This window comes from Apodemus sylvaticus, chromosome 21 (assembly GCF_947179515.1).
Source record: "Apodemus sylvaticus chromosome 21, mApoSyl1.1, whole genome shotgun sequence".
NCBI classification, from domain to species: Eukaryota; Metazoa; Chordata; class Mammalia; order Rodentia; family Muridae; genus Apodemus; species Apodemus sylvaticus.
In genome coordinates, this window is record NC_067492.1 from 35,404,347 (window position 1) to 35,431,438 (window position 27,092).

At 49.5% G+C, this 27,092-nt stretch overlaps 1 protein-coding gene across 3 annotated transcripts; it reads right to left on the reverse strand.

Annotated features, from left to right (window-relative positions):
* Positions 1 to 1,084: 1,084 nt before the first annotated feature.
* Adgrg3 (adhesion G protein-coupled receptor G3) lies at positions 1,085 to 26,356 on the reverse strand. Of its 3 annotated transcripts, XM_052167381.1 has the most exons (13): positions 26,207 to 26,355; positions 22,709 to 22,856; positions 12,918 to 13,053; positions 11,271 to 11,417; positions 10,448 to 10,582; positions 9,911 to 9,950; positions 9,710 to 9,801; positions 9,462 to 9,574; positions 6,311 to 6,591; positions 6,057 to 6,150; positions 5,486 to 5,760; positions 1,770 to 1,889; positions 1,086 to 1,679 (listed from the first exon to the last, which is right to left on the reverse strand). In XM_052167381.1, the coding sequence occupies exons 1-12, from the start codon at positions 26,256 to 26,258 to the stop codon at positions 1,777 to 1,779; spliced, it is 1,626 nt and encodes a 541-aa protein (XP_052023341.1). In that variant the 5' UTR covers positions 26,259 to 26,355; the 3' UTR covers positions 1,086 to 1,679; positions 1,770 to 1,776. The 3 variants fall into 3 exon arrangements, with proteins under 3 accessions (XP_052023342.1, XP_052023341.1, XP_052023340.1); XM_052167382.1 differs by having other exon boundaries at positions 1,085 to 1,889; positions 9,462 to 9,523; positions 26,207 to 26,356; XM_052167380.1 differs by having other exon boundaries at positions 1,087 to 1,889.
* Between the last annotated feature and the right edge of the window lie 736 nt (positions 26,357 to 27,092).

Consider the following 27,092-nt stretch of genomic DNA (forward strand, 5'->3'; position numbering starts at 1 on the left):
GGTCCTCTCCCCCCTCCCCCCTCCCTCCCCCTCCAACAAGAGGCTTCACTGCTGGCTCTGCTGAAATTCCTTTCTTCCGCAAAGTTGGGGATAAGGAAACAGGCTGCAGGTCGCAGTGCCGCCGACTTGTGTCTCTTGCAAAGCAGCTGACCCCCATAAGAAAACCACCTGAGGTTTCTGTTGCGTCACCCCTAGCGACAGGCTTAGCGGAAGTCCTGCCTGAGGCATCCCCTTCTCTGGGAGTCCTGTTAGGTTAATGCAAACAGATATATCCATTTGCTCAGCCAACAGTTCTTTGTTTATTGAAATGTGTGACCATTCATGACTTGCCATGGCCAGGCCTAATGTTCAGGCTGGGTTGAGATGGTTGGTAAGGCTGTCCAGGTCCCTGCTCATAAAAGTCAGTACGGACATCGTGGGAAGAGTTAGCTTTTCTCCCTTTTCCCCCTTGGCCATTTCTAGATGGAGCAGGCATGCCTCCCTCCGGTTCAGGACCTCTACGTCTGCCCTCACAGTGACAGCAGATCAGAACTGCACCACACACCTGGCAGCCAAGTGGGACAAAGGGTGGACCCACGACATTGCTGAAATCTTCCTCGCTCAGTGTCCTGGGCACCTAGAACCTCCACCCTCATTGGCACAGTAAGCAATGAGGATTAGCCGGATTGGGCAACAAAGAGGAAGGTAGAGTAGACATAAGAGGATCATAGCCCTAAACAAACCTATCCTCGGCTCCCTTAGCACAGACAGAACAATGACCTCCTGAGAGTCCCTGGGGGAGAGGGGGGACAGGCAGCCTCCCAAGTGTTCCTCAGAGGAGTGACAGGGAAGATGGGGGAGGCCTGGAGTTTCTTTAAGGGGTTTCACTAAGTCTACCCTCTTTGATTCAGGCTCCTGGTGAACTTAGAGGTGGTCCATGGCTGAAAACAGCTGCTTAGCTATAGAAATCTGTCGCTATAGCAACGGGGGTAAAGATACCACTGTTGGTAGGGGCTCCGAGGCTTATAGGGACTTTCGAGTCCTGCAGATCTACATGCGTGGCTTTTTGGGCCCATGAACACATCTGAATGGGAACTTTTAGAATTTTTTTTTAAAGATTTATTTATTTTATATATGTAAGTACACTGTAGCTGTCTTCAGTTACACCAGAAAAGGGCATCAGAACCCATTCCCAATGGTTGTGAGCCACCATGTGGTTGCTGGGTTTGAACTGAGGACCTCAGGAAGAGCAGTCAGTGTTCTTAACCACTGAGTCACCTCTCCAGCCCTAGAATTTTTTTTTTTTTTTTTTTTTTTTTTGGTTTTTTCGAGACAGGGTTTCTCTGTGTAGCCCTGTCTGTCCTGGAACTCACTCTGTAGACCAGGCTGGCCTCGAACTCAGAAATCCGCCTGCCTCTGCCTCCCAGAGTGCTGGGATTACAGGCGTGTGCCACCACCGCCCGGCTAGAATATTTTTTAAATTTCTTTTTATATGGATGAGTGTTTTTGCCTGCACATGTCTAGATGTGGCGACTTCATGCCAGAGGAGAGTGTCAGATCTCTCAGAACTAGTCACAGACAGCTGAGAGATGCCATGTGGGTGCTGGGAACTGAACCAGTGTCCTCTTCAAGTCATTTCTCCAGCCTCCTGAGTGGGAACTAAGAGACCACATGGCCCATCCTCTTCCTCCTTAGACACCCTGTACGAGAAGGCAAAGGAGCCCAGAAGGAGGTAGGCAGCTGCTCAAGGTCACACAAACCAGCCAGAGGTGAGCACAAACTGCAGTCACCTATAGACTACTCCTGGGACATGGAGTGGGGCTGGTCCAGGCGGGCGGTGCCGGAGGAGGAGGCAGTGGTAGTCTGAGTCGGGAAGTAGAGGATGATGAACCAGCAGAAGATGTAGAGTCCTGTGGTGAAAAGAGGGTTTCAGTGAGCCCGGAACAGGCAGGGACACAGAAGGGACTCCGCTATAAATGTTTAAGTGCTTAATGAAAAAGTCAGGCAAAAAAAATGAAACCTAGTCCTGAAAGAGAGTCAAGGAAAAACCTTAGAGACCACACACACTGGCCTTGAGATAAACTGCACACATATCTATCACCAAACAGGAAGAAGAGAACAAAACTATTCTCAGATGTATCAAACCATTGCTCTCCCCAGCCCGTCCTTTTATAAAGGATTACCAGAGGATGCCCGTCAGCAAGATGGAAAGGGGGCTTCAGCAGAGTGTAGAAAACTAGAGTTAGTACAGAATTCACTGAGAAATGCAAGCTTTGTGTTTAAAGGGGATTTATAATGGAAACAATGCACAATAATAACAATGTTGAGAACTTAAAGGCACCAAGGGCTCTGCTGTGCATGGGAGAATGATGAGAAAACTGAATAACGCAGACTCGTCAGAGTGAGATATGCAGGCTTAAATATTAAATACTAATGTAGCCCATGCAAGAAGAATGATCTTACCTCTAAGTTCAAGATGCCCCTCTTCCCAATTCTAAACCTCTGGGGTTTTCCAAATGTGCACTCGTGATTATTTTTCTGGAAATCATATTGGATGACCCCAAAGCAAGTGTGTGTGCCTGTGTGTGTGTGTGTGTGTGTGTGTGTATTGTTTTTTCAGATTTTTTTTAATGTATGAATGTTTTGCCTGTGTGTATATATGTGCACCTGGTAGCTGCAAAAGCCAGAAGAGGGCGTCGGAGTCACTGAATCTGGAATTAAACGCGGTTGGGAACCTTCTAGAATCTCTGTGAGAGCAGCCAGTGCTCTTAACCACAGGGCCATTTCTCCAACCTATTGATTGTTCATTTTTAAAATTAACATAGAAAGTAAACTGTAGCATTTTCTTAAAGAAAATTGTCTTTATCTTGTGTATGAGTTTTTGCCTCCTGTAAGTGTACTGCGTGGGCGCCTTGCGCCAGAGGAGCCAGAGGGGAGGACGGGGACAGAGGGAGGTGCTGGAACTGGAGTTACAGATGCTTGTAAGCTTCCATGTGAATGCTGGGAACCAAATCCGGGTCCCCCACAAGAGAAGCCAGTGCTCTCAAGCACTGAGCCACCTCTCTAGGGACTCCCAGTCGTACCCTTCCCTTCCCTGTAGCCCCTGATCCACTTCCTCTGAAGTGGATCTTCCATTACCTTCTCCCCACCCTCTCTCTTTAAGCCTATTTGCCTCTCTATGGTCCCTTCTTAGTGTAATGACCTTTGCCCACAAAACCTTAAAGCTAGGTCCTTCACCTGAGAGTATCTGTGGTGTTTGGTTTCTACTGCAACCAATACAGTGTCTGTAACAGACTGGAGGCTGCTTTTGCTAAGAACCTGGGCCAGCAGATGCCAGTGTGTAACTAAAAACAGGGCTAAAGTTCATCCTGTCTGCTCTTCACTGCCTTAAACTGGGTCAGACGCCTTCAACTCTGCACACAGACTGCTAACATTTAAGAAGAGTTTGTCTAAAAATGGTGATCCTCCCCCCGAGGCTGATGTGAAGAGTAGATTATTAACCTGCAGCTTTTGCAAGACCCTGTCCCAGAGCATGGGAGAGGTGCTGACGGTCTCCAGTCACCTACTACATGGGAAGACCTAACACGCCTCACCCTGCCTCTCTGACATGTCCCTTTCTCTGAGTCTTCCTCTCCTGTAGCCACCTTGGATTCTAGGAGTAGCAGGTCTAAGAAATGAGCATCTTTTGACAAAAAATGGAAACTGCCCAAGGCGGGAGCCACTTTCTTATTGCGGATAGATCCCCGTATAATTGTTTTAAGATACTGACCAACAAGGTCCTGGCTCTGGATACTGCTTCCCTGGCTTGTGTGCCCTCCCTGCATAACCCTGAGACTGGCATCACCCTGAAGTCAGGGCAGAGGATGCTGTTTCTCCTGTTCCTACAGGATAGCTATTCTCAGTATTCCCCCCCCCCCCTTCTATTTCATTGCTGGTTTTACCAGCCGGTTGACTGGGGCAAGTGGCTTTGTGTGTTCTCCTGGAGGCCTCTGAAGCCGACCTCTGGCTTCGGACTTTAGAACTCTGCCCTGTGTATTGAAGACATCGTAGGTCCCACACATGGGTCCCATTCGTGAAACATGGTATGAGGAAGGGGCAAGGACCACCCTGACTTAGAATGAGGAACACAAGTACTGAATGGCCGGCTGGCCGGCTGGGCAATGGTTAACTGTGAATACCACCTTGATAGGACTTAGAGTCACCTATGAGCCACACCTCTGATCCCCAGACTGAGTAACTATAAGGGGGTTTCTGGATGGCCTAATCCATATGGAAAAGGCCATCCTAAAAGTTGGGGGCACCATTCCAAGGACCTGGAAGAAATATGAAAGCGGCTTGGGATGATATAGGGATCAGTGCCTACAGGCACTTGCTGGGAAACCTGACAACATGAGGTCCATACCAGGAACCCTCAAGGAAAGAAGTGACTTCCACAGGCTGTCTTCTGACCGCCACAGGTACGTGCATGTGTAAACAAATAGATAAATGGATAAATTAAAAAACCACAATTTTAAAAACTAAAAAGAGAAAGTGGCCTACCAGCACCTGTCTGTCTGTCCGTCTGTCTCTTTCCTGAAGGATGTATGGTGTGACCAGCTGTTTCATTGACATTGACAGTCTTTCCTGTCATTGTATACTCTGCACACTTGAAATGGGAGCCAAGACAAGACCTTCATTAAGTCACTTTTGTTATATGTGGTAGTTTGAATAGACTTGGGCCCTATAGACTCATATGTTTGAAGGTTTGGCACTATTAAGAGGTGTGGCCTTGTTGGAGTAGGTGTGGCCTTGTGGGAGGAAATGGGTCACTGAGGGGTGAGCTCTGAGGTCTCCTAGTATGCAAGCTCCACCCAGTGGGGAACAGTCTCCTCCTAGCTGTCTTCAGATCAAGATGTAGAACTCTCTGCTCTTCCAGCACCATGTCTGCCTGCATGCTCCCATGCATCCCACTATGATGATAATGGACTGAACCTCTGAAACTGCAAGCCAGCCCTAAGTAAATGTTGACCTTTATAAGAGTTTCCTTGGTCATGTTGTCTCTTCACAGCAATGAAGCCCTAAGACAATGGGTATTTTGTTGCACAAAACAAAACTAATACTTTAAACGTTTCTTAAAGATTCTATGTCATTTCACACCAAATCTCATGACCCTGCCTTTCTAGTTAGAACTAGATAGAACTAGTCATCTGACTCAGAGCACAGAGTCAACAGCTATGTTAGGCAGCCATTTTGGAAAGCAGAAAGGCGAGATAGGAGACAATACTCAGCTCCAAAACAATAGGTGGGGACATCTGCTTTGATTTATGTGGCTCTTTCTGATCCTGTCCCCAAGACACCAACTACCCTTGCTGCCCTGGATCCCACAAGAATCTTGCTTGGGTATCTAAAATTAGCACCTTGACTTGAGCTAGCTTCTATGGAATCCTGTGATCTGTAGAGCACCCTCCCCAATTCCCAGTGCCCTTTGGTGCCAGTGAGACAGTCTGTGGCCTCCCTGGAGCCTCACCTTGCAGAGAGTTTAAGAGAGTGAAGATGTAGACGGTGGACAAGCCGAGGGGGGTGAGCACAGCCAGCCCCCAGGTCATGCCCACCAGGCTCGAGAGGCCCAGCACAGTGAGGACCGACTTCCAGGTCTGCCCCTGTCCTTTGCCTGCTGTGACACTGGGCAGGGTGAAGATCTTCCAGGTCACCAAAGCCAACACCACAGCACCGAAGAGGAAGGTAACAAGGAAGTAGCCGTGGACAGTAGCATAGAGGGCAGGCTCTTTCTGGAACCAGCACCTGCAGGAGGTAGATAGCCACCAGGGCTGGGGAGGAAATCCCTGACCATTGAGCCCCAGGATACTTCCCTGGATGATCTTCCGTGACCAAAAAGATGTCCCCCATTGCTGTTGGCTTTCCTGGGCTTCCTCCTTTATTCCCCCTTCTGACTCAGACTTCCATTTACCCCATACCACAAAGCTACTGGATCTAACTATCCTCCCAGCCTTGCTGGTCTCTCCATAAGACCTCTTCCTCTCCTTCCCTCCAGTGAAACCAAAGGCCTCCATACCCATGCTCCCCTCAGCCCCACTCACAACTCCAGCGATGTGCGGTTCTCTTGGTCGCGGATGGTGTGAACACCATAACTGTTGCTACTTCCAGCACCAATAACAACAAGAATGGGCAGGCCTGTGAACAAGGGGGAGGGGGCGAGTTGGCATTGCCAGTATCCCAGTGATGGGGTTCGCCTCCGGTCCCTCCACCTATCCATCGTTCGAGCTTTGGGCTTCCGTAGGGCTCTTTCCTGTCAACCCTCCAGCCTCCTTCTACCCCTCCAGCCTGTGCCTACCCCATCCCAGCAGGCTCAGCTTCAGGAAATAGTGTCCAAAGTAGGTATTGAAGACCCTGATAACCAGCAGGTAGAGGTGGAAGGCCTCCAGGCCCATCCAGGTGAAGACGCAGAGCAGGAAGTAGTGGAAAATGGCGGCCCGCACCCAGCAGGAGGCTGGGGACCCTCGGGAGCTGCTCCCCACATTGATCAAGAAGGTAAGATTCAGGAGAAACAGGCTGACACTCAGAGCCATGTGGATCTTAGGGGCATCTTCAGACTTGAACCTCTGCAGAGAGATCCTGGGAGAGAAGGGCTAGTGAGCCCCAAGGAGCCACAGCCTACAGGGGGTACCCAGTGCCCTCGTCCTGCCTCAGCTCCGTGCCACCGACAGCGGCCACCACCCTCATGGCTACTCCTGCCTGACGGTGGGACTTTATATGGCAGTCCGTAGCCTGGTTGAGCAAGGCTCACTCTGGAGACCCAGAAGAACATTCTACAAGGGACAGAACCCATGAGCTATGCTCCCAGACTGCTGACTCCTCAACTCCATCATCTTGTGGCCATCAGTCATGTATGGCCACGCCCCAGGCCCCTAGCGTTCTGGCTGGACTCCACCCCTACAGTCACCTGGCTACAGCCAGGCTTTCCCTGCCCCACGCCAGGTAACCCAGCCTACTATAAAAAGAGATTTCTTGCCCCTCCTCGCTCTCTCTCTCACCTCTCTCTCGCTTTCTCTCATCTTTGCCCTTGTCTTCCTGTTTTCCCCTCTTCACGTGGTCATAGCCATCTCTCATCTATCTTCTCTTTCTCTCTTTACTTATCTATCTCCGTTTCTCTTCCTACTCTTCTATAATAAAGCATTGAAACTATGAACTGTCTCTTCATATCAAAACCCACTCTGTAAGAACATGGAGCAGGCCTCAGCGGTTTCCAGCCACCAGGGAAGGACCCGGCCTCATCTCAGCCAAGCTTCCTCAACAGGTACCCGGGAGGCCCATGCCAGAATGGCACCGCCTTCTGAGCAAGGACCTCCCTCCCGGCTAACCAGGCAGCTTCTTGCTCTACAGGTATTCGGGTGCCCGCTATCCCTACCCCGGTGCGGTGTGCGGGTCTAGCCAGTGTTCTCCTATCCCCCTATGGCGGCTTTGCCCACCAGTGTTTCTCCTATGCGGGACCCAGCGCTGTCCCCGCCCGCCCCCCTCCCCCGCCCCCCCCCCCCCCGCTTCTTTTTTTTCCTCACACCTAACCATTCAGTTTCCACCTTTGCTAGGAGCCAGTGTGTAAGCTCTCGGGTTCTAACCCTCAAGCCCCCGCATGGCTCTCTGGGCTCTGTGGTCACTCACTGGGTCCCTCCAGCCTCACTGTTTGACAGATTCCTTAGCTGAACTGTGTAACTTGTGATGCTGAGGAATTGACACTGAGGGCAAGGCTGGGGCTGGAGACTGTGTTCTCTACCAGTACTTGGTGGGGTGGTCGCGAGGAGGCGTGGCATGGGTGTAGCTCACAGGGGCTGAAGCAGGGCTTCTTAGCAACTGAGGCACAAAGGGCACAGGAGAAGGGCAGACAGTAGGGGTCCCTGGACTGGAAAATGGAAAGCCCAAAGAATGTTCCAGATGGGTTCCAGCCAGCCTGGGCCCTAGGGGATTGGGACAGGCAAGGCTGAGCAGAGGCTGACCCTACCGGCTCCTTCAAGGCAGCAGGTCTCAGGGTTTCTTGGCCAGACCTTGGCTCAGGACAGCCAAGTGACAATGCTCTCTGTTCCTGTGTCTGTCCTGTGCCTGCTCCTCGTTGGAGAAGCTCATGTATCCCTGAAGAGGCATCCGTCCCCACACTTAGCCACAAGTAACTGTGAAGATGGTGGTTAGTCCCTTGTCACTTAAATCCACGAGTAGCCAAATGGCTTGGCCAGCCTGTGTGTTCTACCTTGTAACCATAGTGGCCCAATCAGTCATTGGCCTGTGGTCAAAGTCAGACCCTAAGACAACTGAGTATTCAGGAACTAAACATGCACACACCTAGAACACCTAGCATCCTAGGGGTATGACCCTAGAGTTCTATGCCCACAGGGACCACACACTTGGCTAATAGTCAGCCATCTGTTGCAACTAGGACTACTCTGAACACTGGGCCATGTAGTTTTATTTAGACAGGACCTTGCAAACCATATCCCCACTCCTGCATGGATGCGGGTACATACATTCACGAATATATATACATACATACATACACACATACACATGTTCATGCACACATACATATGCATGTGTATGCCCATGCATGCACATGTGCATACACACTATACACACAGGTACATACACACTTGCACATACATCTATACATTAACATGTGCATGCATACACTACATGCACATGTATACACATATATGCACATACCACACACACATAGACATGTGTATGCCCATGCATGCATATGTGCACACACACACTATATACATGTGCACATACATATATACATGTGCGTGTGTGCGTGAGCATACACACACACACATACACACTCACGTGATATTTAAAGCAGTGGAGCTGCGCACACACACACACACACACACACACATACACACTCACATGATATTTAAAGCAGTGGAGCTGAAGGGGTCTCCAGACTACTACACTGTTCTCTGCCACTGCCAACTCCCTGGCTTTGATGATACTCTACAGTTACATGCGACATGACACTTGGGGAAGTTCCAGGAAGGAACCACAGACTGTCTGTGCTATTTTTGCAATATCCAGTTAGTCTATAATTATTTCGAAATGTTTGTTCTTAAGAACTTCAATTCCGAAGCTTCATTTTTGCTTGAATATCTAAGGAGCTGGGACCCGAGCCCAAAGTTCTCCAGGCACCAGGGTGAAATTGGCATCCTGGCAAGAGAGAGAGCAAGCTGTGAAAGGAGAGACCAATCCCTGGGACTTCAGCTGGAGCCCTCAGTTCTTCCCCTGTCTGCAGGCCACATGCTGAGTTTTCTAGTTCCACAAATCGCTCATGCCCTGCATTGGCCAATCTGAGTTGAATTTCTGCCTCTTTCAACTTCAACCCCACTTCCTACCTTTTCAGTGAGCTGACAAAAGACCTAGAAGACAATGGGAGGCCACAGAACAAAGACACCCGTACCCCCCTGAGGGCAGGAGGAAAGAGGGGTGTCTTCACTTACCTGAGGGCAACATAGAGAACCATGGTGAGGGCCAGGAAGATCATGGAGACCGCACTGCCTGCCTGGGAGATGCGAGTGAGAGTCTGTGCCGTGGCCAGGTCCAAGATCGGCCTCTGTAGATGACCCCGAGCTCTGATCACATCACTGCAAGGCCAGGCCCACACATCTCCCAAACCCCAGCCAGCCCAGGCAGCCTCTCCCAGGGACAGAGGCTGGACCACTGCGATCAGGATGGCATGGGCTATTACCAGTAGCAAGGCAAAGAAGGTCAAATGGTCACAGCGACAGACAGTTCTCCCATCCCCGAGCTCTGTGGAGCAGCCGTGGGAATCCCAGTCTCCTGTGGGAGAGGAGGAGGGAAGGGAGAGCCTGCCTCTGTTGTCCCCCTCTGCCCCGTGGAAGCCTGTAGTTTCCTCTCTTCTCATTCTAGAAAGGTCTTCCAAACCTACCTTTGGCCATATCCCAGAATACACAGGTGAGGATCATATTCTGAAACCAGAGAGGGTGAGTCAGAAGAGGAGGGAGGCAGGAAAGAAGGAAAGAAGAGAAGATAGGGCACTACCAGGGGTCTGCATGTACCCTAAGAGGAAGCTCTCTGCAGCCTACATGGGGAGTACATTGGTTGATGCTCCCTGGACCACTGTGCACATGGGGTACACAACATATATGGCACAAGAGGGTTTGCCTGTGAGTGTGCATGCATGCCCGCCTTCAGGATCATGGCCTGGTGAAGGTGGAAAGCATGTACACAGGTGGGTTCTCCAGGTCCCCACACATTTATGAACACGGGGATGGGCGGGTATAGGGGGCACACGTGTTCACATGTGCAAGGTACACAGACGTCTTTGGGCATAACTGATGATCCTGATGGTTTCTTCTGCATGCATGTAGAAGGGTAAAGGGCATAAGGTCCCATGCATGGCTTCTCAGAGCTCATGCACTGTGTGCCCCCACAGTAACTGCCAGGCCCCAGGCAGAAGACTCACAGGTGATTGGCGCTGGTGGGAGAAGGTGATCTCTACAGGTTCCGACAGCCCGGTGGTGTGCATCTGGCCCACGCTCAGGCCCACCATGCGGTTGTTCAACACGCTACTGCCCTTGTCTTCAAGAAGCTTGGGGCCCTGGGAGGAGATTGGCAGGAGGCTAGCTATGGGATGGGCTGACTTTACCTGTCCTATCTAGGGGTCTTGGCAACTCTAGGATATGCCCTCACCTGGGACATCAAGGAATCAGGGACCCAGGGGCCATAAACACCCTTCTTCCTGCTGCTTTCTATAATACGCTTGGGTGGGGCTAGGCAGGGCTGGATTCTAGACTCTATAGTACCTTGCTGAAAAGCCACCTTTGAACTGGAAGAGCTTGAGGCTAACTAAGATCAGCCAGGATATGGGATAAATGCTAGTGAATGCCTCTGGATGGGGGAAGAAGGAGATTGTTTCTAGATCCAAGGGTGCATATATGTAAGCTTACATGGATGGATGGATGCCTCAGGAACACACATCTGCATGCACTGGCAAGGGATAATATGTTCACCATGTAAACACAATCACATCTGAGCACACCTGATTAAATGCACTCAAGAGTATAGAAGGGCATGTGTGTTTACATATGTGCAAGGACACACAAGCATACACAAGCACACCTGGATAGCATACATAGTCAGCAGATGCTGATGTCAGGGTACCAGAATAGTCTTCAGGTCACAGACTTTACAAATGGTTCTTGGATGACCTGGCTGCCTTAGAGACAATCTCAGGGACCCTGAGCATTTAACACTGCAGCTTCCTGGGCTCCCAGCAGGCCTCTTACCTTAAAGACATTCCCTGCACCAATGTCTAGAACAGTTATGGCCAACCGGACTGCAGATCTGTTGCCAGGCAGGGCTCCAAACAGGCTCTTGGGAAGTCGGACTCCATCAGCAGGCTGGTCCTCACCCTGCATCACCTGCCTCGGGATCTGTAAGCATGGATCCAGCAGCTCCCACTCTCCCCTTGGAATTCCAGCCCCAAGTCAGATGCCACTACCACTCCAGTTGGGGAAACTGTAGCACACCAAGTGGAGGGGCAGCATCTGAGGACCTTTTAGCTGGGGGCTGGGGCACAGACCACCTGTCTCAGTCTAGGCTCTGCTTCTCATGGGCTGGGCCCTTGGGCAAGCATTAACAGTGGAGCCCCAGTTTCCCCATCACAGGGATCAGTGGAGCATGTCTATGTTGGTACAGACGTGTGTGTGTGTGTGTGTGTGTGTGTGTGTGTGTGTGTGTGTGTGTGTCTGTGTCTGTGTCTGTGTGTGTGTGAGCAAGAAGTGAGGGGTGTCCTGGAAAGAAGTAAGAAGTAAGAGGAGGGCAGAGTGGGGGACTCGTGCTCACCTTGACTGTGAAACCTCTCCTGCCCATCAGTGAAGCAGTTGAGAAGCCAAGCAGAGTTAGAATGTCAGAACAAACCTCCACAGAAATCACCAGGCATTCTTTGTCTAGACTCTGACCTCCTGGGTACCCTAAGCTTCAGCCTGCACGCACTAGCTCCCTGCTTCAGAAGGATCCATGTTCATGGGAACAGGGGACCAAGAGTTGGGACTAAAGCCCCAGTTTCACCTTCCAGGTCTAGATCTTGTCAAAAAGGATGCATGGGGGATGTCCAGTGACCCAGTGAGGATCCTACCCAGAGGGCTCAGCATCCTAAGAGGCTGATGAGCAACTCAGCCAGCTCCCTGGACCTCTGCCCTCAACTTCCTCTCTGCAGGGATGCTGGGGACCTGCTGAGCCCTTGCTGGGCCAAGAATGTCTTGGTATTAACTCAGATGTTCTTTCTGATAAGTTTATGGCTTGTTTTTATTTTGTTGCTGTTTACATTTCCTTGTTTTGTTTTGAGAAAGAGGCTATCTGTATAGCTTGTGCTGGCCTGGAGGTCACTAGCAATCCTCCTGCCTCTGCCTCCTGAGCATTGGGGGATAAGTATGCATCATCCTGCTTGGCTTCTGATACTCTTGAAAGTGGGCAATACTCTCATCATTTACAGGCGAGGATACAGGATCAGAAAAGTAAATGTGCCCACAAAGGCAATGACTGGCAAGGACAGAGATGGGGTCTGAATCTGGGCCGGTGTAAATGTGGACTCCTCCCATTCCATCTCTCTGAGGCCAAGCATGTCCTTACTCTGACTTCAGATATGTGCTCTGGCAGAGAGGTTAATGGGCACTTTAGACTTGGAGGAGCCAGAAAGTCATCTCCAGGTGAGCACCCCAGGGCTCTAGGAGAGAGGAGACTTCCTGAGCACATCAAGGGCAGTGGTCTGAGGACCAGTTTGTGGAAATCCCAGCACCCTGGCTAATCCTCTACCTGCTTCCACTCAATCAGTTAATTCACTGACAGCTATGCTGAATAAGACTTAGGGGGGAGGGGATAAGCTTTGATGGGCACCAGGAGAGGTCTGAGCCAGCCAATAAGAAGCTCTTCACCTGGGAGGGCATCAGAGAGTACAGCAGGTCTTCCGAGACATCCGTGCTGATGTTCTGGACCAATGCCTTAACAAAAGGCATGTCCACAGTCTCCATGGAATTCTCCAGTAGGTAGGACTCATAGTTCAACCAGTATCTGCAAGGGGTAAGGGGTTGGGGGAGGAGGAGTTTGCAGATGAGCCATCCACTCATCAGGCTCTTTGGGGTGATAGCTAATCCAGGATACCAGAGACTCTGTGCTTCTAAAGTGAAGAAGAGGAGTGCCTAGGGAACTGACCCTGAAGGAGTCAAGATGAAGATTGGGTATCTGTAGTGGTTTGAATAGGTCTGGCCCCATAGACTCATGTGTTTGAATATGCTGGGCCCAGGGAGTGGCCCTATCTGGAGGTGTGGCCTTGTTGGAGGAAGTGTGTCACTGTAGGTGTGGGTTTTGAGACCCTCCCCCTAGCTGCTTAGAAGAGAGTCTTCTTGTTGCCTTTGGAACAAGATGTAGAACTCCCAGCTCTCCCACCGTGCCTCCTGGATGCTGCCATGGTTCCCTCCTGGATGCTGCCACGCTTCCCACCTTGATGGTGATAATGGACTGAACCCCAGAACCAGTAAGTCAGCCCCAATTAAATGTTGTCCTTATAAGAGTTGCCTTAGTCATGTCTGTTCACAGCAGATAAAACTCCAAGACACCAAATAAACCCTTTCTTCCCCAAAGTTGCTTTGGGCTGTGGTGTTTATTTCAGCAACAGAAAGCAAACAAGAACCTTTCAGCTACTATGAGCAGGGCTGCTGTACAAATCCATGTATGAGCCTTCATGGAAGACTTAGTTTAAGTTCCCTTGGCACACACCCATGAGTAGAGTTGTGAGGTCCATATAGCTTCTGGATCAGCTGCTGAATGGTATTCCATAGCAGCTGCAATACCTGCAGTGTATGAAGTCTCGCTGGCTCCATAGCCTTGCCAACACAAGGGATTTCTTTTACATTTGCTATTGCTGTTGTTGTTTAAGATTTATTTATTTTATTGTATGTGAGTACCCTGTAGTTGTCTTCAGACATACCAGAAGAGGACATCGGATCCCATAGTGGTTGTGAACCACCATGCAGTTGCTGGAAATTGAACTTAGGACCTCTGGAAGAACAGTTAGTGCTCTTAACCACTGAGCCATCTCTCTAGACCTTGTTGTTGTTGCTGTTGTTTTTGAGACAGGGTTTCTCTGTGTAGCCCTGGCTGTCCTGGAACTTACTCTGTAGACCAGGCTGGCTTCAAACTCAGAAATCTGCCTGCCTCTCTCTCCTCAATTCTGGGATTAAAGGTGTGCAATAGCATGCCCGGCTTTGTATTATTGTTTTTAACTGTATCTTGTGGTTACAAAGAAGTGTCTTCTGGTGGCTTTGATTTGCATCGCTTTAGTGACCAGTGATACTAAACATCTTCTCATGCACTTTTGGTGTTGTATATTTTATTTGAATAAATCTCTTTAAACACACTTATTGAGTGCTAATTATATTGTAGAAATTCAGTATTTAAAAGCTGACCCACAACAAAAAGAAAGAGAGAGAAAGGGGGTGGGGAAGAAAACTGGGCCATAGACCAGCAAGATGCCTCCGTGGACAAAGGCATGTGTCAAGCAAGCCTCTTGATCCAAGTTTGATTCCCAGAACCCACATAAAGGTGGAACGGGAGAACTGACTGGATAAAGTTGTCCTCTGATCCCCACAAGTATGCAGTGACATGCGTGGTCCTGCCCACATTATAAACACAATAATAAACATTAAAAAAAATTTTTTTAAAGATAGGTCTTGTTATGTAGCCTTGGCTGAACTGGAACCTACTATGTAGACCAGGCTAGTCTTAAATCCATATAGATACCCTTGCTTTTGCCTCAAGCTCTGGGATTAAAGGCATGTGCCACTATGTCTGGCATAAATAAATGGTTTGTTTGTTTGTGTTTGTTTATTTTTTTTAAGAAAGAAACCATCCGGGCGGTGGTGGTACACACCTGTAATCCCAGCACTCTGGGAGGCAGAGGCAGGTGGATTTCTGAGTTCGAGGCCAACCTGGTCTACAGAGTGAGTTCCAGGACAGCCAGGGCTATACAGAGAAACCCTGTCTCGAAAAAACCAAAAACACAAAAAGAAAGAAAGAAAGAAAGAAAGAAAGAAAGAAAGAAAGGAAGGAAGGAAGGAAGGAAGGAAGGAAGGAAGGAAGGAAGGAAGGAAGGAAGAAAGAAAGAAAGAAAGAAAGAAAGAAAGAAAGAAAGAAAGAAAGAAAGAAAGAAAGAAAGAAAGAAAGAAAGAAAGAAAGAAACCTAAGCCATGTCGGAACAGACTGCCAGGGGATGGATGGTATTAGAGACAAACAGAATATGAGCTTCTTCTATAGGACTTCGTTCTACAAGGAAGGCAATTGGAGTCGCTCTCCGTGGTGCTGAAATTTGGAATGGTCCTTGTACTTGGGTCCCTCCCCAGCCCTGGGCCCTAACTGCTGGTTTCCCAGCACTGGGATCAAAGCCGTGTATGGCTGCCTCTTACTTAAAATCATTTCAATTACTTTTATTTATTTGTTTATTGCATTGCATGCCATTGTTTGCATCTGGAGCCAGAGTACAACTGCAGGGCTAGGTTCTGTCACTCTTCTATGTGGGTTCTAGGAATCGAAGTCAGGTTGTGAAACTTGTGTCAAGAGCCTTTCCCTGCTGAGCCATTCCTCCAGCACCCCCAACCTGTTTGTTTTTTTAATGTGGTCCTGGAGATCACAGGTCCTCATGCTTGCGCACCGTGTACTTCAGGGATGTCCCATTCCTCCCACCCCCACTCACACCCCCCCACTATTCACTTTTCCAAGAAACTCTGATCAGATAATGGCCGAGACAGTGGTAGGAGGCAAGGAGCTAGAGGGAAATATCCAAACCGAGTCCATAAAAATGGAGTAGTTATGGTGACAGAAGGGGATTCTCTCTCTGTCTCTCTGTCTCTATCTCTCTCAATCTCCTCTCTTTCCTCTCTCCCTCTCTTCATCCCTCCCTCCTCCCTCTCTAAATTTCCCTCCCTTCCTTCCCTCCTGTCTCTCTTCTCTTCAGTCCTCTCTGCTCTCTCACTGTCCCCTTCCCTCTCCTCCCTCCTGTCTCTCCTCTCTTCTCTTCCCTCTCCCTCCCACCTGTGCCCTTCCCCCAGCCTTTGAGCTGGGGAAATTCAGATCTCAGTGCTAGCCACAGCCTCCCACCTAGGGTGAAGCTTTTAGACCAAGGTGAAGTCTATTGTTCTTCCAGATCTACAGTTTCCAGCACTAAGTTGGCGACCTACCTAGTAGTGGAGCCTGCCCCCTGCTGAGCAGCCAAACCGTTTCTTCTGAACAGACTCTGGAATTTTGGGGGAAGGGTTTTTCCCCCCATCTTTAAATTCTAAGTCATCCATTATTAATTCAGGTCTTGATCAACAACACTTTGTCTTGGTCTCAATCTTTTCTCGTTTGTTCTTCCCATCCATCCCTAGCTCCCTCTCCAGGTAACCCATTCAAAGTATCTGCAGCTACATCCTCCCTCTTCTCCCTCTCCTCTCCTGTTTCCCTTTTACTGTCTCCCTTCTCCTCCCTCCCTCTCTCTTCCCGTGTGTGTGTGTGTGTGTGTGTGTGTGTGTGTGTGTGTATGTGTGTGTGTGTGTGTGTGTGTGTGTGTAACACAGGATCTCAGGAAATCTTGTGATCTTTCTTACCTATGAAAACCAGCTCAATCTATGGTTCTAAGGAAGAGCCCCCAGCATGGCTCTCAGATATAGTAAATTCTTATTATTGTCTGTTGCTTGGGTACCTCCCTTTCTCTTCTGTGAGACAGGCCCAGGCTGGCCTCAGGCTCACAGCTCCTCTTTTTCCATCTCCTGAGGCCAGGATTACAGATCCACCCCCACAAGGGAGCTGCCAATCATCTGGAGTGTAAGTGTGATGCTCCCATTCAGAAGCATCCACACACCCACTCCTCCAGTCTTTGGATGGGTTCAATCCAGACATCTGCCTCATGCCAAGCTGCTCCTGATGACTACTCCCCAAGAGGACAGGTAAGCTACTTGACTGACCCCTGACCCCCACACCTATATGAACATATATAGGTACATTGAGATGACCACCGTGGGTCAGAAAGTGACTGCCTGAAAATTCTGACAAAGAAACCAGAAGACGGATGGAGGGAGAGAGGGAAGGAAGGAGGGATGGGGAGAAAGAGTGAACACATACAAAGATGTTGAGGTTCAATGTTCATGACGAAATGCCAGCAGGAAGCTCAGGCGATGTCCGTCTACACTAGCGAGGCCAGAAATCCATGAGGCTCTGCTGACAGGAAGCAAATGGCGCCGATGACACTTTGGGACACAGTTGAACAGTCTTTTATGGAACTCAGCATACATTCAGTGCATATTCCAGCAATTCTGTTCCCAGGCATAGATCCCCCCCCCAACCCCGCCACCAAATGGCAACATATGGACTCAAAGACTTGAATTAAAATGGGAACAGTATTCAGACTAATCAAGATCTGGCACCAGTTCAAATGCCCGTCAATTGGCACATGGACAACATAATGTAATGTGTTTTCATGGGGTAATGGAATTAAAATAAATACCATAAAAAATGGATGAGGATCACAGTGCTAAAGGAAGGTCAATGCGAAAGAGCTCCCTTCACGCAAAATGACCAGAGACTAAGGAGGAGGCCAACCAGGCTGACCGCGTGAAGCAGGAACAGCCGCGGTGTCTGGACGAGCAGAAGAGAGTGACTGCAGTGGTGGTCTCACACGCTGTGTGAGTACTCTGATACTGAACTCTGCCTGTGAGGAGCAGAGCATGAGGGGTTATCAGGTGCATCCATACCAGGACACCACACTCTGGTAGTGCACGCCTGTGACCCCAGCACTTGGGAGGTGGAGGCGGAGGGATTGGGGATTCTGGATCATCCTTAGCTACACAGATGATTTGAAGCCTTGGCTATATGAGATCCTGACACTCCCCACCCCCATCCACCAAAAAGAAAATGATGCACCCAAATTAAAAATCAAATGATAGGCAGCATGCCAGAATCCAGCTCGGCATAAATCAGGTGTGGTGGCACATGCCTGTAATCCTGGTATATAGAGCAGCAAGACTATCAGAAGGACAAGGCTATCTTTCATTATATAGTGAGTTTGAGGCCAACCTGGGCTGGAGACTCTATTAAGAAAGTGTGTGTGTGTGGGGGGGGTGTGGGTGTGGGTGTGAGGGGGGGAACTATAGCACAGGTTGAAAAGAAAAACTAGGACTGGAAAGATGGCTCAGAGGTTAGGAGCACTGATTGCTCTTCCAGAGGTCCTGAGTTCAATTCCCAGCAACCACATGGTAACTCACAACCATCTGTAATGGGGGTCCGATGCCCTCTTCTGGTGTGTCTGAAAACAGTGAGAGTATACTCACATACATGAAATAAATAAATACATCTTAAAAAAAAAAAAGAAAAGAAAAGAAAAACTATTTGTTTTGGCTCATGAAAACGGAGGGCTCATCCCAGGGCCCTCTTAACTGCTGAGCCAGCCTCTCCAGCTCCAACATTTGTACATTTAAGTAATAGTTGTTATTATTATTTCTCAGTGTATCTGTTTTTTAAGAACCATGGCTTTGAGTTTTTGCTTCTGAATGCATGGAGAAGGCAAGTCATACAAGGCAACTGTGGCTTGCTGTCAACAGCAGCTTAGGACAGGGACAACCTTGAGGTGACATCCTGTGGAACACCATGAACGTGAGGCTCAGTGCCTGTGGCCTCTCTTCTCCTGAGGACAACTCTTTTTCCTAAGCTCTTTCTGCTGAGTTTTAATTGCTGATGAATAAATGGAGGTCACTGCTGGTCACAAAACACACCTTGCTGGTCACAGCAGGAATGGACTGCAAGAGCACGCTAAGGGAAGGAAGCCATTCCCAAATACTGTTTGGCTTCCTGTGCGTCATCAGGACAGACATGTCCAGGGGAAGAACATGGCTCAGTGCTGACAGTGGCCTGTGTGAAATGAGACCCTGCCTTCAGACAAGACACAGGGGCTACAGAGCCACAACAGGGCGTCAGGGTCTCAGGGGATGTGTGTGAAGGAAGAGAGCCAAACCTTGGACTCCATGGCCCTTAATAAACAGCGAGGTTTTCCTCTGTCTGCTCTTTTCTTGTCAGATCTTAGACCCGTGAGCAAGAAAGCAATGAAGATTTGAAGAAACCGGAGAAGGAGCGTTCCTGTGGTCTTGGTGTAGAAAGCAATTGTTTTTATTGTTTTCTTTTCTTTTCTTTTTGTCTGTGACAGAGTCTGGTCTTATGTAGCTTAGACTAGCCTCATTCACCAAGTACCCGAGGACGGACTTGGTCTCTTTGATCCATCTGCTTCCACCTCCTGAGTTTTGGGATTAAAGGTGCTCCAACAGCTGTGCCCACCTAATTTAGAATAGAAAACAGGACAGGACAGGACAGGACAGAACAGAGTAACAGGCAACAGGGCTGCTGAGATGACCCAGGTAATATGTGTTTGTCACAAGTCTCAGAACACATATAAAGGTGGAAGGAGAGAACTGACTTCACACATATGTTATGGCATGCTAGTTCCCCAACATCATGGATGAACACACACACACACACACACACACACACCACCACCACCACCACCACCACCACCACCAATACTTAAAGTAAATCTAAAGATCTTATCACTTACACTAAAATTAAAACCTTTAGCAGTGGTCAAGACAGTGCTGAGGAAGTGAACAGGAAACCCGCAAAAAAGGGAGAATATTCTCAGTGTGTACATTTACAAGGACACATGCAGAACAAACAAAGGATCCCTAAAATCACTATGGAAAATTCAAACAGCTCTGTAGACCAACCAGCAGAAATAGAGATGTCAAGATCTGACAGGAATGAAGCGAGGTGCTTGTCGGCCATCATCACAATCACTGCGAGGTACACTAGAAACCCGTAAGGATGACTAAAGGAGCCAGGCAGACACGACCAAGAGTTGACAAGGCCATGGGGCAACTGGAATGTCACAATGTGCCTGCGGGAGTGACATTTGATCTGACTACTTTAGCCAGTTTCTGCTGGAGTTAATCCTACGCCTACTCCTGCTAATCACAACACATGATCAAGAATGTTCAAAAGCACGAGCCACCCACATCACAAAATAAGTTGTAAGTTATAAGTCATGTAAGATGCTAAAAAGATACACATCCAGATGAAGACAACAGCCATCTCCAGTTGATGGGTTAAGGAAATTCTCACTTCCTTTCTATAGAGAATTTCCAACGAATACACATTACTTTTCGTGGTCGTTTGGTTTCTGAGACAGGATCTCTCTGGGCAGCCCTGGCTGTCCTGGAACTCACTGTGTAGACCAGGCCTTGAACTCAGAGAGCCACCTGTTCTGTCTTAATGGCACACACCACCATGCCCAACACGTGTTCCTTTTATAATCAAGAGAGTCATTAAAATAAAGCACACTACCATTTATTGAGCTCCTGCTATCTGCTAATAACTCTTCCCTGATTATTCATATTTTCTCAGTCTTCAGTGAAGAAGCCTCAGAGATTGGGAGCAGGGACTTGAGGAGGTGGCATTGCGATGGGGTAGAAGATGGGGTTCCCATGACACTCGGGTGCAGATGATTTAGCCTCCACCATCATCCTGTAAATCCCATTTTACAGGCAGGTAAACTAGAAGCTACCTGAGCCCTGGCAGTCTGGGTCCAGCCTATCACATCAAGTGCCTCTTCTGAGCTCCTATCAATTTTGCCTCTTACCTGCTGTGTAACCACAGGCAAGTTATTCAACTGCACAGAACCTCGGTTCTCTCATCTGAGAAATGGGTTGATACCAGGACCTACCTCAGAGCATTTTTTTTAATGGTCTGAATGTAAAATGTCCCCATGGATTTTTGTGTTTCAATACCTCAATGTCCTCTGGTGGTATTGTTTTTGGAGATCATGGAGCCTTTGAGAAGTTGGGCCCTGGTGGCATATGTAGAAGAATGGCCAGGCCTGCTTCCCTTCTGCCTCTGTTCTCCTCCCTGACAAGGTGTGTATGAGCTCAGCATGCTGTGAGCCTCTGCTGCCATGGCCGGAGCCTCTCCATCCACCGTGCCTTCCCCGCCACAGTGGGCAGCACCCTTGCCTCCCCACGGCTGCTCTCACCATGTGTTCCTGTTACAGCAGTAAGAGAAGTAGCGGAAGACAGTGTTGGTATGGAGATAGAAGGGCAACTGAAGGGATGGAGTGGGAGCAGACCGCACCCTTCAGTGCTGAGGTGCCTGCTCTCTCCAAGGCGCTGCTTATCCGAGCTGTGACTGCAAGCACAGGAACCCTGGGCTTCACAGCATCTAAGAAGCTGCTAGCGCGACTGTGGGCAGGGCTGGGGCAATTTCAAGCCACTGAAAGAATGAACTTCAATATAAATACCATCTTAATAGCCAGCCTTGAACAAAGATTTTCTTTTCTTTTCTTTCTTTTTTTTTTTTCTTTTGGCTTTTTTCAAGACAGGCTTTCTCTGTGTAGCCCTGGCTATCCTGGAACTCACTCTGTAGACCAGGCTGGCCTCGAACTCAGAAATCCAGCTGCCTCTGCCTCCCAAGTGCTGGGATTAAAGGCGTGCGCCACCACTGCCCGGCTTGAGCAAAGATTTGCATTCATCCCTTCAACAACCATTTTCTGAGTTCTGGCTGTAAGCTGGGCATTTCTGTGGCATCCAAGGTGGGGGAGGGGTTTCAGTCCCTTTGCCTAGAGCCCAGAGAAGAGCAGAGAGGCAGAGCTGTCGTGGCGACGATTCCAGCAGGGACAGCACCGGGAAGCTTTGTTTCCCCTGTCCCAGCTAGCCAGCTCTTGATCTCACGAAGCCTGCCTGAGCCATCTCTCCTGAGCAGTTTCACAGAGCCTGCAGAATTCCACCCTACTGGGTCACATCTCCATGTTGGTCACCACCCCTGGACATCCCTGAAATCTAAGCAATTAATCTAGAATGCACACCCTTCCTAACCTCAAATACGCCATCGCCCTGCTTCCCACAATGCTCTAGTTAATTCCTTCCTTCACCCCTGACTCCCTGCCTGCATTTCCAGTTCGATACCCCCCCACCCCTATCCCCCCCCCGTGCCTCATCTCAACATTGCCACCTCTGTCCCCTGCACCTCTTTGTATGCCTTCAGTTAAAAGCTACTATCAAGTTAAGCAGTCACATCACCCACTATCATGTGGGTTACACCAGAAAACTGTTCTGTACCCCCCAAAGCCTTTCCCCAGGCTGCCCCCTGGACAAGGTCTCCACAGATGTCCTCTTTTGTGCTAAGCTGGCTCCTTGTCCACACTTCTGACCAATCACCTCTGGGGTCATCACTGTGCATATCTCTGTCCCTCTGCTGCTCCCCGGGCAGAGACTGGCTGATTCATCTCTGCATCCCCTAGTCCAGTGGCTCTCAACCTAATGCTGCAACCCTTTAATTCAGTTCCTCACGTCCTGGTGAAACCTCCTCCCCACCCCCAACCATAAAATTACTTTCATTGTTACGCCATCACTGTAATTTTGCTGCTGTGATGATCGTAATGTAAATGTCTGTGTTTCCCCGACTGTCTTAGGCCAACCCTGTAAAAGGGTCGTTTGACCCTCAAAGGGATGAAGACCCACAAGTTGAGAACCACTGTCCTAATCAGCAGCGACTCTGATAGCCGGGGTGGGAGTCCTTTTCTAGGGCCCTGAGAACTTAGGACAGTATGGCTTCCCAACAGGCCCCGCCTCCCGTTCCTCCCAGACTCCTCCCCCCTCACCTCTGCAAGTTCTCCAGGTCACAGGGGCGGTCCTCTGATTGCCCGCACTTGGTGAAACACTTAGCAGTGTCATTCAAGTCGAAGATGTCGTACTCGAGGCCTTCCTTGAGCCGGCAGACATTCCTTGGCTCTTCAGTGGTCTTCACGTCTGAGGGAGGAAGTGGGGTGAGATGGGGCAGGTGGGAGAGGGGGCGTGACCTAGGAGAGGTAGCTGGTCTGTCACTCAGCTAGCAGCTCTCAGGCAGACTCCGCCCTCCCCAGTCCCGGAGTTGGGGCAGGGGGAGGGGGAAGAGGCTTTTCCCACTTCAGAGGGCTGGGGAAACACGGCGTGTGGTACTCTAGACAGAGGCTTTGCATGGTAGGGTGCAGTGTTTTATTTATCAGTACTGTGGCTCTTTAGCCGCCTCCTCCACAGAGCCTGCCTGGTTTCCTGCAGTTGCTCCATCAGATCCTCCCAGGCGGGGCAACCGCGGCCAATTCTGTAACTCTTGTAAGTATTCTGGCTTGCTCTGCGTTAGCCTCCCATCTTTGCCTGGAGTGGGTAGAGGCTGCAGCGGACTGAGGCTGGGGAGCAGTCAGCAGATGTTGGGAGCTGCTCCAGGACTAGAGACCAGTTCTGTGACTTCTGGGGCAGAGAGCCCTGTGCTCTGGAATGCAGAAGCTTCCTGTAGCTACTGAGCCGTTTGTCCTCAGGCAAATTACTCAACCGCTGGAGGCTTGGTCCTCTCGCCCTTTTAAGTTTTAGGATGAAAAGAGATACAATACCTGAGCACACAGACCATCTGTGGCATTCTGGAGGATGTAACTTTTTTTTGTTTTGTTTTGTTTTGTTTTTTTGTTTTTGTTTTTTGTTTTGTTTTTTGGATTTGGTTTTTTCCAGACAGGGTTTCTCTGCATAGCCCTGGCTGTCATGGAACTCACTCTGTAGACCAGGCTGGCCTCCAACTCAGAAATCTGCCTCTGCCTCCCAGAGTGCTGGGATTACAGGCGTGTGCCACCACCTGGCTTTTTTTTTTTTTTTTTTTTTTTTAGACAGAGTTAGTCTCTCTACATAGTCCTGGGTGTTCTGGAACTCACTGTGTAGGTCAAACTGGCCTTAAATCCACAGAGATTCTCCTGCCGCTACTTCCCAAGTGCTGGAATTAAAGGCATGTACCACCACCATACCTGGATATGGTGTGGCTTTTGTTTTGTTGTTTGTTTTGTTTTGTTTTTGTTTTTTGTTTGTTTGTTGGCTGGGTTTTTTTGAGGCAGGGTTTGCTTTTTAAATGTTCTTTGCTGGTGTTTGATTTAAAAAATATCATTGGGGCTGGAGAGATGGAGAGCTTAGGAGCACTGACTGCTCTTCCAGAGGTCCTGAGTTCAATTCCCAGCAACCACATGGTGGCTCACAACCATCTGTAATGGGATTTGATGCCCTCTTCTGGTGTGCCTGAAGACAGCTACGGTGTACTCATAAATAAAATCAATACATCTTAAAAAAAAAAAACCCACGAAAAAATATCATGGACATTACCTTCAATTTAAAGGAAGCTGGCTCATTTTCAAATACTAGTACAGAAAATAAAATTCACGATAAAGACATGGCAGGATAAAGAGTGATCAGGAGAGAGCATATCAGAGCATATTTATAAAAGTCAGATCTATACATTGTTCAATTTTGCTTCGGCTTTCAAATAGTATGCAGAGCTTATAGGACACACTGAGGTCAGGTGCTGGGCGCAGTCTCAGTGGGTCTCAGTGAGACTGGCCCCATCTGCATTCACAATGAAGTCTAAGGAAGGTTGGAGAGGAGGAGGAAGGACCCCACAAAGGCGTGTTGGTCAAGGGTTAGGAAAGTGTGTGTGTGTGTGTGTGTGTGTATGGCCTTGGGGTGTGTGTGTGTGTGTGTGTGTGTGTGAATACAGCTTTCCTCCATCTTGCTGTGAATCCCAGCAGGATCCTTAAGGGAAGCTCTTGGCACCCAATGGAGAAGTATGGAGCAGAGTACTTGTGGCTCCCCACCCTGCTTTGTCCTTATGGTATAGCCCAGCCTAGCCTCAAACTTAGGATCCTAGGAAGCACCATACATCTCTGGCATGTTTTCTGAGGACTTTGACAGCGTTGGTGTGAGTTCAACAGTTGGAATTGCAGCAGGTGGGGCAGGCTGGAGGTCAGAGGTCAGAGGCCAGAGGTGACCCATATGCTCTCTATACCCTGACCCTTGTCCTTTCAGCCCTCCTCCCTCCACTCACCACCAGCCTCTTTCCCTTGCTGCAGCCAATGCCTGAGGATAGCCCATTCCTCAGTCTTCAGGCTCAGGGTGCCGTGAGCCTCCCTCAGGCGAGCAGCTATCACTTTTGTGCCTCTTTTCGGTACCATGTGTGCTTCTTGGGTGTGTGAGCAAAGAGCCAGTAGGTAAATGGACAAAGGGCATGCAATGCCACCTCCTATGTCACTCGGGTGATTGACACATCGCCCAGTCATGAGCATCCCTGCCGCCACTAGATGCACATCTCCATTCAGAGAAGCCTTGTTGGCCTTATTGCCTGCTCTGGCCATAAGAAAGACAGTCCTATCACTTCCTATCCACTTTTCTATCCAAGGTCTCCAATAGCCCAGGCTGGCTTCAAACTCACTTGAGACAGAACTCAAACTCGTGATCTTCTGCTCTACCTTCTAAGTACAAGCATATGTCATGATACCTGGTCCACTTTTAAGCCGGACATTCAACTCCATCCTTGACTGACTCTCCCAGCATCAGAAGAGATTTTTTTTTTTCTGAATCAAGAGATGCTAATCCGTGTGGCTAGCCACCTGTTCATAAGTGACTCAGAGAGGTGGACACCTAAGGATATTTGCCAAAGTTGCAGTGAACAAGGAGAGGTGGGGCATGGAGATGGGAACACCTTACCACTCCACACAACCATCACTCAACAGTCAAAGATACAGCCATCCACAGAGCTGAGGGTGGTAGCAGGCTCAACTGGGGTAGAGGCAGGACTGGGAACCTCATATTGGCGTATTAAGCTGAACTGGATGTGACAGGAGTGGTCTGGGTCCCATCTCCTGTTACTGATAACACTACAAGTGCTGACAGGGATGGGGAGCCTGTGACGGGTGGACTATGCAGGCAGAGCAGCCAATGTTTCTCTAGGCTCAACTTCTAGAGTCCTGATGCCTTCGCCTGGAGCCCAGAACTGAAGAGCTTGTTTGACCCACCATGTCCTAGAACCTGGATCCAGCCAGGACAGATGGACAGGACAGGTGGACATTCTCTTTCTTGCCCACCTACAGCACACTATGGAGTGCCAACAGGAGCCTGAGACCCAGCAAGATAGACAGGGATGACCCGGAGGGACAAGGCCAGAAAAGATGATGAGGTAGTCAGTCAGTATGACTCCCCATTTTCCCATCCTGGCTGAATCCCTGGGTCTCTTCACATGCTTCCCCGGGGCCCTTTGCAGCACAGATTCCCCCAGGCTGAGCAGGAGAGCTAGAGGAACCCCGTCCACTCACCTGAAGTCAGCAGCAGAAGGAACAGGAGGTCCAGGCTCCTGGCTGTTGCCATCAGTGCTCAGGGGACCCCTACCGCTGTGTGGTCCCTCGGTCCCAAGCTCTGTCCAACTGGCCTTCTTCCTGTCCCCTGATGTGCAGCCACTGTTTCCTGTGGCCTCTTTCTCGTTCTTCCTAACCAATGAGTGGCGCCCTCAAGGGGTTGCGTAAAGTGAATGTGAGGAACTGGGCGGAGCTCTGTATCTCACATGATCCCCAGCACACCTACAGAGGGAACTGCCAGTGGACACTGGAGTTGGAGCCCAGCAGCCATAGGTGTCTCTGCCCAGCAAAACCCTAAGACTTGGAGTCAGGTACACCTTCCCCATCTCCCTAGCAAGGGTGTCTGAGACTCATTCCTGCTTCTGTTTGTGTGTCTGTATATGTGAATATGATTCCCTTTCTTCCTGCCTGGACCAGCAGTGACCAGCCAGTCATACACAGGCTGATTGTCAGTATCTGGATTTGATGAGACCTGTAACCGGCCAAGCACACCAATGAGGTCAAAGATGTGGAAAACCTATGAATAAGGCCGGATGCGAACCTAACCTGCATGGTCCCCTAGAGGAGATGAGAGGGGAGTTGATGCTGAGGGCCTTGAGCCTCTCCCACAGGGCAGGAAGGCTAACAGGGAGAATAAGCTAGTGGGCTAGTATTGGGAATACGAGACTGGGCCCTGTGGAGGTAGCCGGCATCTGGGGCAGCTCAGTCAGCTTGACATGTCTGTTGTGGCCACTGTCTAGCCTGATGACCCTGCAGGAGCTGTCTGTTGCTTGGCCCCTCTCACAGGCATGGGAAGGTCTCGTGTCATGAGATGCGTGGAGTTGCTCTGCAGAGGAGGTACTTAATC

Coding starts and splice junctions, on each gene's coding strand:
- Adgrg3 (XM_052167381.1), bottom strand. CDS start 26,258: ATGGCAACAGCCAGGAGCCTGGACCTCCTGTTCCTTCTGCTGCTGACT. Junction 13,054..22,708: donor GACCTGGAGAACTTGCAGAG/GTGAGGGGGGAG, acceptor TACCCCTTGCAG/ATACTGGTTGAACTATGAGT. Junction 9,802..9,910: donor ATTCTGGGATATGGCCAAAG/GTAGGTTTGGAA, acceptor CCTCTCCCACAG/GAGACTGGGATTCCCACGGC.